At 32.9% G+C, this 11,902-nt stretch overlaps 2 protein-coding genes across 2 annotated transcripts; one reads left to right on the forward strand and one right to left on the reverse strand.

Annotated features, from left to right (window-relative positions):
* Positions 1-1,275: 1,275 nt before the first annotated feature.
* LOC117911279 (gamma-glutamyl peptidase 5-like) lies at positions 1,276-4,474 on the forward strand. Its single transcript, XM_034825580.1, has 3 exons — positions 1,276-1,704; positions 3,757-4,083; positions 4,205-4,474. The coding sequence occupies exons 1-3, from the start codon at positions 1,396-1,398 to the stop codon at positions 4,304-4,306; spliced, it is 738 nt and encodes a 245-aa protein (XP_034681471.1). The 5' UTR covers positions 1,276-1,395; the 3' UTR covers positions 4,307-4,474.
* A 371-nt stretch (positions 4,475-4,845) lies between these two features.
* Positions 4,846-10,419, reverse strand: LOC117911280 (uncharacterized protein C6C3.02c-like). The gene is made up of 5 exons (XM_034825581.1): positions 10,335-10,419; positions 8,899-8,958; positions 6,613-6,696; positions 6,302-6,477; positions 4,846-5,256 (listed from the first exon to the last, which is right to left on the reverse strand). Exons 1-5 carry the CDS (start codon positions 10,351-10,353, stop codon positions 5,158-5,160), a joined length of 438 nt encoding a protein of 145 aa, XP_034681472.1. The 5' UTR covers positions 10,354-10,419; the 3' UTR covers positions 4,846-5,157.
* Between the last annotated feature and the right edge of the window lie 1,483 nt (positions 10,420-11,902).

Below are 11,902 nucleotides of genomic sequence, written 5' to 3' on the forward strand. Positions count from 1 at the left end.
ATAAATATTAAAAAAATAAATAATAAGTTAATAAAAAGTAAAAAAAAAAAAAAAAAACAAAAACAAATGATCTGAAATTCTAAAGCAAGTTACTTTCAGCAAAAAGTTAAAAAAAAAAAATATACATATATGACTATATTTTTCTTATTCATTACTCTAAAGTATAAATCCTAAATTTGTATATTTCTTTCAACCATCAATTTGCATATATATCATTTCAGATCACTCAAAAAATAGAGTAATTTGGTAAAATAAAGCTTTCGTGGCCAAACATTTACTCTTTCAATATCTATTTCAATTGTAAGGTTAGCCAACGATCTTTCAAAGCAAATGAATTGATATCTGGTTTGTTTTGCCATCTTACTTAATGAATCATTAGGATTTGTTTTTAATAGAATATTCTATATTCATAGGTTTATGTCGATCTCATCGCTTCTAAATTAATCGTTAGATCTTAATTATACAATGAAATTAGTTATTGATATTGAAAAAGTTGTTTTTCATCAAAGTACATGTTCCTCGGGGCTGAGGACACCCCCGAAGAATGGGGGATTTTGTAACATTTTTTATTGACTATCTTGTATATATATTTATTTAAATAATTTGTTTACTTATTAATTATTATAAGAAGTTAATGATTTTAATTTTTATTTTATAAAAAAATTATACAAATACAAGGCTTTTATGTCATTATATATATATATATATATATATATATATATATATATATATATATATATCATCATCATCATCTTGCTAATTTCTTTTATATCTTTTTGTTTCCACACAGAGGGTGGGTGGGTCTCCTCCTTTGAGTATTATTGAAGAATGATTTTTAGGTCAAACGGATAATTCTTTTCTTACTTCTAAAAAATTTAATAGAGAATATCTATATCTATATCCATTTATATATCTTTATACTATAAAAACCCGATGTTATTATTACCTTTTTACATTTTTTACCTATCATGTCCAAGGTACTCTCAAACAAACCATTTACTATTTACCATTAATTAGTATAAGAATGGAAGAAAATAATAAATATAATTAACCTACCAAAAGAAAAATATTTACCAAAAATGTTCCAAGACGAGTGGATTCAGCCACGAAAACAATTAAGAAAAATAAAAAAAGGGAGAAAAGGAGCAAAAGACAAGTCAGAAACAAAATAGGGTAATTAGGTAAAGCAGCCCAAGAAGGACAGAAGGGTCAATAAAAATGCCAACCAGGCTATATTAAGACAGCTCGCTCATCCGCAAAATGAACCAGAAAGAAGAGGCGGCAGCAGCAGACCACCAATACCCCCTCTATCTCCCAGTTTCTCTCTCTCAAAGATTGAAGAGAGGAAAACCCAGTTTCACTGTTTGTTTGTGTGTGAGAGAGGGAGAAGGGGAGATGGTGGAGAAGAGATTCGCAGTTCTGCTGTGCGCAGAGGACTCAGAGTACGTGAAGAAGAAGTACGGAGGGTACTATGGGGTGTTCGTGAAAATGCTGGGGGAAGAAGGAGAGAAATGGGACGTCTACAGAGTTGCACTTGAGGAGTTTCCCGATGATGATGAGATTGGCGGATACAGTGGCTTTGTCATCACCGGAAGTTGCAGCGATGCTCACGCCGATGAGGGCTGGATCTGTAGGCTCATCGACCTCTTGAAGAAACTCGACATCATGAAGAAGAAGGTTCTGGGTATTTGCTTCGGGCACCAGGTACTCCTATATTTCTTTACATTATCCTAAACCAAACATTGAAATTAGTTTTCATCTTAAAATGGGCTTGTTCTAATATAATATTTTGAGTTGTTTTCAGGGTCACACAACATTGTGTTTTTAATGCTTTGGGTTTGTTTTCCACTTAATCAAAGGGTTTTTTGCATCCAAAGAAATGGCTGTGTTTGTGTCTTTGCCAGCCTTTTTTGTAAAGGCAGGCAAAGCCGGTTGCAAGCTGGACATGATCATTGAATACGACTAATTTACCCTTCTTGTCTTTTCCTAATGTCATGGGCTTTGGCTTCTGGGTTCGAGAACGGGAGGGTGTGATATGTGATAGTAAGCTATTACGAGAGAAGGGCATAACTGGGAACTGAATGAATAAATTAAGCGGCTGCGGAGGCAATGCGGCCATTAGTGAGAGACTCAGTATGAAGGGTTGAGAATTCATCAAGAAAGTAGGGGGTGGGGGTAGTAGGGTGTAGTGTGTGAGACGGAAAGTTTGGGTGCGAGTGAGACATCCACCGATTGTTAGGGTAAGCATTGAGATTAGGACCATGTGTACATTATGGAATAGGGACTGAAAAATGTGCGAATTCAATTATTAAAAACATATTGGGGTGTGAAGCATAATAGTGGGTAGTTGTGAGTCACTAGTTGGGCTAATTATTGCTTCATTAGGTTCTGCCTAATGTATAGTAGTATCCACATAGTTGTAATATCACCACTTATAATATCAATGATTTATTTTTGTAAATATAAATAATTAAAAAATGTTTGTTTAAGAGAGATGAAATAATTTTTAAATTGTGAATTTAACCGTTCTCATATTTTTTCTTAAAAAATAATATTTTTTTATATAAATGTCATTTACCATTTTAAATATTTACATATAGATTTTAAAAGATAGTTACGTGGTATTTGTTTTTTGGTTGAACAGAAGAAGCCAAAATATTTGATTTTTTCTATTCAGTTAGAAGTAACTTGTTAACATCATCCAATATAACTAAAGTGAACTTGTTATTAATAAGTTTGATTTAATTATGTTGGATGATGTCAACAGATTACTTTTAATTGAATAGAAAAAACTAAATATTTTGGTTTTTTCTATTCAGTCAAAAAATAAACATTACCTTATTTTTACAAGAAAATAATATAAGTATTTTTGTCCAAATGAGACAAAAAAATTGTAGAAGGTTAAATTTCAAAGACCCTTTTTATCAAATAACTCAATAATTGATATATGTCTATAAGTAACTTATCTTCTGGTTATTAAGGCAAAGGAAGGAAAGAAGGCAGTGGGGCAAAAGAATTAGGTGTGAGTGGTGAGGATGGAAATGTTTGGGTAAGCCTTAATCCCCACAGAGAACCAGAGGGTGGTCCAATGTCAATTCCATCTCTAACCCCCCAAATTTGAAGGAATACGTCTTTTCGTTTTCAACTGCCACCCAACAAAATGGTAACAAACAAACACGTCCACTCCCAACTCTAATTATTTCATCTCATGAATGGTGGTGGACCACTTAAAATTAAATTGAATAATGTTTTATATTCCTTTAAACTCTACAGTCTACATAATATTTCACCTGTAGTGTGGGTATAAAAATTTGGAGTCATCAAAGACTTCTGATATGAAATATCTGAGTTATATCTCACACACCCATTCTATTTTATATTTGCCTTGTCTTGTATCTATCATAAGTAGGTGGCGGGTTGCTTTATATATATAGACAGAGAAAGTGGTAAGAGCACATGAATCACAAGTTTTTGGGAATGAATGCCAAAAAAATATGGGTCATTGGAAAAATACATTTGTCCCTGAGTGATGTGGATGCCTAGCTGTTGATAGTGAGTCCAATTGTGGCATTAATAAATTGGGAGTCACGTCGTATGCTTTTATGGTCGCATGGTGGGGGTGTGAGGGGCCATGCACACAGGTTAACTTGGACATCCTGATTTTCAATGTTGGCTTTTTTGATATGTGATCGGATGGAATTGGAGGAGGGTGATAATAGACTAATTTTTTGTGTTGAATGTGTGGGGGTGGGGCAGATACTGGGACGTGCGCTGGGAGGAAAGACGGGGAGGGCGGGCTCCGGGTGGGACATTGGATTCAGGACTGTTCATTTATCATCATCATCATCATCCAACTTTTTCTCCACGCTAAAGCTTCCAGCGAGACTTTCCATAATCGAATGCCACAGGGACGAAGTGAGGGAGCTTCCACCAAAAGCAGAGATTATAGGAAGGTCGGAGAAGACGGGGATAGAGATGTTCAAGTATGGAGATCATATGATGGGCATCCAAGGTCACCCTGAATACACCACCGACATTCTTCTCCATCTCATCGACCGTCTCCTTCGCAAGGATCTTATCATCGTACGTCTGCTCTCATTCATTATTCATATCATCCCCCCATCAATCCCCTCCCCTTCAACCGTCCATCCATCATATTCATTCTCATATTATTATTATAATTATGAGATTTGCTTTGTTGTAGGAATCATTCGCTAAGGAGGTGAGGGCTAAGGTGCAAGAATGTGAGGCAGACAGGGAGGCTTGGAGGAGACTCTGCGTCGCCTTCTTGAAGGGTGGATTGTGATGATTAGCTGCTAGTATTACGAATAATCATTAAGATATTCTTGTTGGGTACGTGGAATAGGAATCTCTGTGTGATTGTTTGCGAAAATGGGATATTATGTATAATTGTTAGTGAGATTGGAATATGAAGCACGCGAATCGATACCTGGCTTGTGCATTGTGGGAGACAGATAATGTGCGTGTGTGCGCTTAAGGCCTCTGACTAGATGCAACCTGCTCACCTAAAAATTCAATTACAAAATTTGATGAATTACTACTACCACCAGCATGACATAACCACACTGATATACAAAACTCCAAAATCCTATCTTTTTACGCTCAATGTCAACATCAAATGTTGACATAAAATAATTGATTTTAAGTTAAAAATGAAAAAGTAGAGTGATATCTACTGCATACAATGACAAACTCGAACCAAAACCCTATAATAACATTTAGCACTATTGCTTTAAGGCTTGGTCATGAGGCAAAAACTAAGGCATAAGATTATCACACATCCTCATTTCGTCATATATTTCTTAAAATTAGCAGACTCATGTCTTAAGCTAAAATAGAAATGACTAAACTTTTGCATATCATCCCAGATACTAGAAATTCGAAAACCAGAAGCAAATGCTCAAATCACCAATACTTATGAAAAGTTGGCCTCCATTCAATCACAATTTTTAAATGTTGATAAAAGATATAATCATCTTTTATAATGGAACTAAAACATAAAAGCAGTCAATGGGCCATCTTCAGCAGCAGCCACCAACTATTATTGCTTTGAGTCAATTAAGTGCCACTTCATAAATTCTGGCAATCGAGCATAAAATAAGGTTCTAGGAACCCAGAAAAGTTGGGAGCCTGATATTAAGCACCGAGCATAGAACCAGAGTTCCTCCTGCACTCTGACAACATATCCATGTAGAACTGGCACTTGCTGATGTCACTCCCAGAGCTGTTCAAGCACTGCAAAATTAAAGCATTGGTTCAGAAACCCTTCTTCCTTTAGGCTAAGGTTATTTCAAATACATGTAAACCAGGGCATCAGGATCTTATCCAAGCTCAATGTATTATATCTAGACATAAGATGGGAATATCACACAATTCCAACAAGCAAGAAAGAAAAAGGAAGCGGGCTTTTCATTTTATTTTGATTTCAAATATCAGACAGGGAAGCATAAGAAGTCATGTATGATATTTGTTTACAGCTTGTTATAGAAGTTCAAAAACAAAAAGCAATTTGTAGTTTGAAGAGCTTCTTTCCTTTCAAATTTTTTAGGCCTCTTAATTTCTATGTTGGGTTTTCAATTTTCATGATTTTGAAAGATAAAAACACAACCTAAAAATAAACTCATTTCTTGGATCAAGTATACATTATAGGACTACATAGAAGTAAACCCTACGGTAGGATTTACATTATTCTTTGGGATTTCCAATCTTTTTACCTTTTTAAGTTTTGCAATCTCAAAAGAATAAGAAGAAAAACATAGATCAGCTTGAAACTAATTCATTTGACATAGATTTATCATATGATGCACCAGAATGCTCCTCCAGAAGGAGAAAATGGGAATCTAGATGACCCTGCTGCCACAAGCAAATTGGTATGCTTATCTTAAGCACACCTTTGTAGTACTATTAGATTGCATTGGAAATTAATAACGAATGATGTGTTCTAATTTAATAAGCTGTTGAAATATATAACCTATATAGCATTTTGGATCACATTAAGTTTAAAATATGCTGTGTTAACTTAATAGAGGATTGTACTCCCTTTTCTTTTTTTCAACTTTTCAAGATTGGTTTTTTGGATATTTGTTGGTGCTATGCGTGGCATAGCTTTGATTCACTCTGAGCTAGGCACTAGAATACACACACACACACACATACATATATATATATGTATATAGGCAATGGCCTTAGAGATATGGATAATAATAAACTTATAACTGCAACTTCATACGATGATACATAAAAGTTTGCAGAGTGAAGAAAAGGGAAAACTTGTACATACATCTTGGAATGCCTTGGAGTGTGCATTGCATGCATCAGAGCCACCAACATTGTTCATGGTGGGTGCTGATGAAGCAGCTGCCTCAGAGGCCACAGTTTCATGTTGAATAGTGCGAGGCCCCATCACAGCATCAACAGCCCTATGTGCCACTGCACTTCCCGTGCCAAAAGCCATACCTTGAGCAATGATATGAGAGAAAGAGACAGTGTGTCACATTTGTGCTTGGATTTGTTCACTGAAGGAGAATGCATGTGTTATGATTAAACTACATGCCTATACAAATGATAGAGATATCAGAAAATGTCACTTACCTTGAGCAATGGTTGCACCAAGCCCACCAAGCATAGATCCACCACCACCACCCTGAACAGGGGCTGGAGGAGGCGCATGGCTCACTGCATCAATAAAACAAGTAAAGTTGACTGGTCAAATGGAATGATAAATGGTTCAGGCAGCCCCCAAATTCAATGTTTAACACAAGGGAAAAAAAACCAAATTTAGCGTAATGGAGAAAGGATACATGAGTTTTTTAGTGTCTTAATGTCATGCTGGAAGCTTAAAGCACAATATCAATATTTGTAACATACAATGATTATCCCCAGTTTACAAATAAGAAATCGCAAATCTTTTCCCATTCCTCTCTCCCTCCATAAAGAGAGGACAATGACAGAGATGAGGATTATTCTTCTTTGTTTAGAGGAGGATTTAGAGAAGGTGAATAGAAAAGTATTTTGAGCCATCTGTGAAAAGCAAAGGATGAGAGGAATAAGATGCAAACAACAGTTGCATTTCTATTGATTTGCAGAAGTTGCAGCAATGCTCAGAGCAAGAATGTGTATATCATTAGGTCAAGGTTCAGTTGCATATAAAAAAAAATTTAGGTCAAGGTTCAGTTGAAGAAGTTGGATTTGATGAAGGTTGGTTATGAGCATTTGTGACATCAAGACCAAATAGGGTAGCACTTTTGGCAGGCTAGAAGTCTAACCCATGCCAAATCCGCCTATCAATATGTCTACCCCAAACTAAACCAAACCAAAAGTAAGGTTGGAAATTCTCTACACACTCCAAGCTCAGGCAACTCTGGTTCCAACAGGTTTCCCTGGGTTTTCATGAATTATCAAACAAAAGGCTTATAATAGAATCTCTTAATAAATCAAATAATGATTTTAACGCTAAAAATATAAATCATATTATAAACTACAATTTTAAAAGGCAAATATGTCTCATAGATATAATCATTAGTTACTAATTTAATATAAATGACAACACTAATCTCAAGTTTCATTATTTAAAAATACTTCAGTAATTTAAACAAGAATGATAAACTCATTAATCCAATTCAAAGGCAAATGTTAGGAGCTTTTTTCATTATTATTTTTTTTAAAATTTTATATTTCAATAAAATAATAAGTAATATAATTAAAAATAATAATAAATAAACAATAACATGTGGGTTCAGGTTTCAGCAGATCACCCACACCTTTAACCCACAACCCAATATCCTTAGGCTAGTATTTTTCTAACCCAAACTTGACTCTATCCTGTTTACACCCAACCCACCCACCCCAAACTTCAGGTTAGGTGTGTCGTACCTACCCAAGTTGCAATCTTAAGGTCCAAACTTTTTTGTTTTTTTTAATAATAGGCAAACAACAATGTATAAGGACCTAAAAAAAAACAGCCAAAGAGAAAAAACAACAATTGCCAAAGACCCCTTGTCTTTCCACAATGAATTAGCATGTGATTAGCCGATTCTTCTAAACTCATGCATAAACAGCAATGGTTAGTTAACACACAAACCCTTCTATTAAGGTGATGTAAGGTCAGGTACCTTTCCCAAACAACTCCCAAGCAAAAAAAAAAACACTTTTTAAAGACTTCCCAACCCCATGAGGTACCATCCCCTAGGTTCTTCCCCAAACTTTGCCACAATAACCCATCTCCAAAGTAACCACCTTTCCAAATCAAATCTCCAACACTATTTTCCAAGCAAGGCTTCATTAAGAGAGGACAAGACCCCAATGCCTAACCCTCCCAAAATCTTATCTATGTAGATGGAAGACCCTACGATTCAAACATATCTTTATACTTAAAACCAAATCATGTAAAAAAAAATTGAATTATAAAAATATACACTTATAAAAAAATGGAATTATACATAAAAATACAAACTAATAGAAATAAAATACATGAATTAGTTTCACCTTAAACTGGGACTCAATAAATTAATTTATCTTTACTCTTAATATGAAATACAACAACCTTGTTTTCAAAAGCATAAATTTTTTTTTCTGATGATTTGCTTAGTTTGTGTGAATTTTGGGCCTGGTTTTTAGAATTGTTTGGACACTGTTTACATCTTTTTTGCAGAGGGAACAAATAAATAAAAAGATGCATAAAATTTTATGTCAGCTATTACTATTAGTGGTTGTTTAACATTACACTTTGTTTCTAGATACAATAGAAGTTAAAACTGGCTCAAGAGGCAACTACTTTCTTTTCTCCAATGGAGATTAAAAGAGACATATTAGGTTGCATTGTTAATTACAAACTGAAATTTAAGTACTGTTTCCATGTGTAACACACAATGACAATACCTGGTTGAGGAGGGTTACGCATTGGTGCTGGACGAGATGCAGGACGGGGAGCAGGTCTTCCTGGAAAACAACAATAATATAAAAGATATTGAACAAAATTATATACATACATACATGAATATGTAAATACATATATAAAGGCAAAGGCAAACAAAGTAAAAAATCACTCAGCACATCATAGAAATGGACTAACTAAAATTTTTAATACCACAAAAGTCTCATCACAAGGACATTGTGGAAAGCATTAACTAATCAAAGTCGGGAAAAGAAAATAAGCAAGTTGAGCAATACAGTCAAACTTTGACTCAAAAAAGATCTTTCCAGAACATCTGAAAATGAGATGACAAATAAGAAACTCAACAATTAATTGAAGTTAAAATCAATGTCACACGCATTCGTGTCCATGTTTGCAGTGCAACATTTTGGGCTATTAGGCCTAGATGTCTATTAAGTGTGCCCAACTTTCATACTTCGGACCAAGGGGAAGGATGAGGTTTCTACAAAAACAGTTGAACCTAACATGGATAGTTTGCTCACATTCATGTTCATTTGTCCCTTGCCCACTGAATAACTATGTTACATGGGTTCTGGTGCTTGCTGGTTATCTTTTGATCCTCCAAAGCCCTAAACTTAGGATAAAGAATCTCAGCTGGACATCACGACAAAATTGGAAATAAATGAAAAACAAAGATATCCTTGATAAAAACTTCTCTTTTCTCTCTTTATCCCATCTTTTCCCTCTTATTTCTAAATATTCTCATAAAAATCCACAACTTTCCAGTTTCTTCTATGTCATTATTTCTGGAGGAAGTTGAAAGGAAACAAAAAAGAGATTAATAAAAATAAACAAATAAACAGCCATATCTTAAATAAATAGGCATCACTTTGAGTGAGTCCAGAAAAAAAATGGAAGCCTCTATCTGGAAACCAAATGACGAAACCTTAAACCTTAAAAAGAATGAGAAATTAATCCAAAAAAACGTAAGTGCATTCAACGGAAAAAATAAGTATGAACTGCGCAACAAAACCACAGTCCCCATTTGGATGCACAGAGAATGTAGGAAAGCGGCAAGAAAAAAAATATTTATACACATATTTCTTTCATTGACCACCAAAGGGGCATATTCCATTTTTTTCAAACAAGCATCAACACAAAACCCTAAAAGCAAGGGGAATGTTGATAGGGAATATTAGAAAAAAAAAGGGAACACAGAACAAAGGAAACAAACCAGAGAAATCTCGGATTTATCGTTTCGATCTTTCATTCATGTAAACTAAAGAATGTAAAAACAAACTATTTCATTTTCCTCCCCTTTTCCTATTCGTTTCCCCAGTTCTTTCAGCAGCCAAACAAGCTCAAACAGAATACTTCAAAAATCAAATCAACAACGTAGTAGATCTGAAGAAGTAGAAGGTGAATCAAATCGAAAACTCACCTGAGCTTCGGCGAGGCATGGTTACTGATGGGGGCGGCTAGGGAGAGAAAAATCGTTCTAGAGAGATAAAATGGAATTCTCCCGAAACCCTCATCGAAGGGTTTATTTATAGGGAGTGAAATGTGGATCAGATAAGGTCAGGACCATGGGGCCTTGATTAGGTGTCATTAGCTAATTGGTTGGAATTCGAAGACTTTGCTGTGTTTTGACCAAAGCCTCCTTGGGCTTCTGGAATATCCAAATATTAGGGAGTAGTTGGTGCCCTTTCCTATTTTTCCTGCAGTCGTCCATTTTCCGGTTTGTACTTAAAAATCTTGATCAACATTATTTATTAAAATATATATATATTTTTTTTTTACATTTTGTTTGCAAATTAAGAATGAGGATCAAAATGATCCATTTATTAATATATATATATATATATATTATATATATATATATATAAATTGATGGAAATGATATAAGATGTTAAAAGATCAGTATATCCTTCAAATTTTTATATATTACCTTTTAAGGATATAAAACAGTGAGGGACTAAAATACCTAATAACCTTTCACATAAGTTTTTTTTGTCTTTATTGCACTACTATTCATGCAACCATAATAATTCTATTTTAACAATTTAGATTTTTCATTGATTAATTGAAAATTAGCATTATTTTCTATTTTAAATTATAAATAAAGAAAAATTATGTTCAAAAACTATTTTTAAAAATACTTTCTAAAAAAATGGTAATATGATTTATATTTTTTATATTTTATTTTTGAAAAAACATTTAATTAAAAAATCAAAACTATTTTTAAAAATAAAAATTGAAAACCTTGTTTAGTACTATTTTTTATATGAAAATAATAAAAATAATTAAATTTCATTCCTTGATTATCCATTTTTATTTTTTTCCATTAGTTATTTTAATAATAAAATAAAATAAATATAATATGTTTACAATTAAACAAAGAAATCGATCAATTATGTGTTTTTTGTGAGACTATATTTTACATGAAAAATAATTAAATAACTAAATTATATATATTTATTACTCTTTTTAATTTTATTTTCTTTATTTATTTTTTGTCTAATAGAAAACTTTAATATATCCATAATTAACAAAGTAATAAATCAATTGTGCACATTTTAATCTATTAAAATAAATTACTTTCTAATTTAAATAAATAAAATGAAATAAGTAAATAAATTTGGGGTTATTTCCATTTTTTAACATATCTTATATCAATATTTTTTATGGTTAATAAATTTTTTATTTTTTTTCTTTAATTCCAAAAATAAAATGAAATAAATAAATAAATTTGGTATTTTCTAACTGATCTTCTATTCATATTTATTATGGTTAAATAATTTTTTTATTCTTTTTTCTTTATTTCCAAAAATAAAAGGAAATAAATAAATAAACCTAGCTTAAATAATAGTTTTTAATAAATTTTTTTGTCTTATTTTTAATTACATTTTGCATTGAAAATAAAATAAAATAACGTTTTATTTGTTTTAATTATTTTAAATGTCAAACTATTGGGAACATAGTTTCCACACTCATGTCGATATAATTTAT

Source organism: Vitis riparia, chromosome 3 (genome assembly GCF_004353265.1).
Source record: "Vitis riparia cultivar Riparia Gloire de Montpellier isolate 1030 chromosome 3, EGFV_Vit.rip_1.0, whole genome shotgun sequence".
NCBI lineage: Eukaryota > Viridiplantae > Streptophyta > Magnoliopsida > Vitales > Vitaceae > Vitis > Vitis riparia.

Coding starts and splice junctions, on each gene's coding strand:
- LOC117911279 (XM_034825580.1), top strand. CDS start 1,396: ATGGTGGAGAAGAGATTCGCAGTTCTGCTGTGCGCAGAGGACTCAGAG. Junction 1,705..3,756: donor GTATTTGCTTCGGGCACCAG/GTACTCCTATAT, acceptor GGGGTGGGGCAG/ATACTGGGACGTGCGCTGGG. Junction 4,084..4,204: donor TTCGCAAGGATCTTATCATC/GTACGTCTGCTC, acceptor GCTTTGTTGTAG/GAATCATTCGCTAAGGAGGT.
- LOC117911280 (XM_034825581.1), bottom strand. Junction 6,697..8,898: donor GCGTAACCCTCCTCAACCAG/GTATTGTCATTG, acceptor TTATTGATGCAG/TGAGCCATGCGCCTCCTCCA. Junction 6,478..6,612: donor TGGTGCAACCATTGCTCAAG/GTAAGTGACATT, acceptor TCATTGCTCAAG/GTATGGCTTTTGGCACGGGA.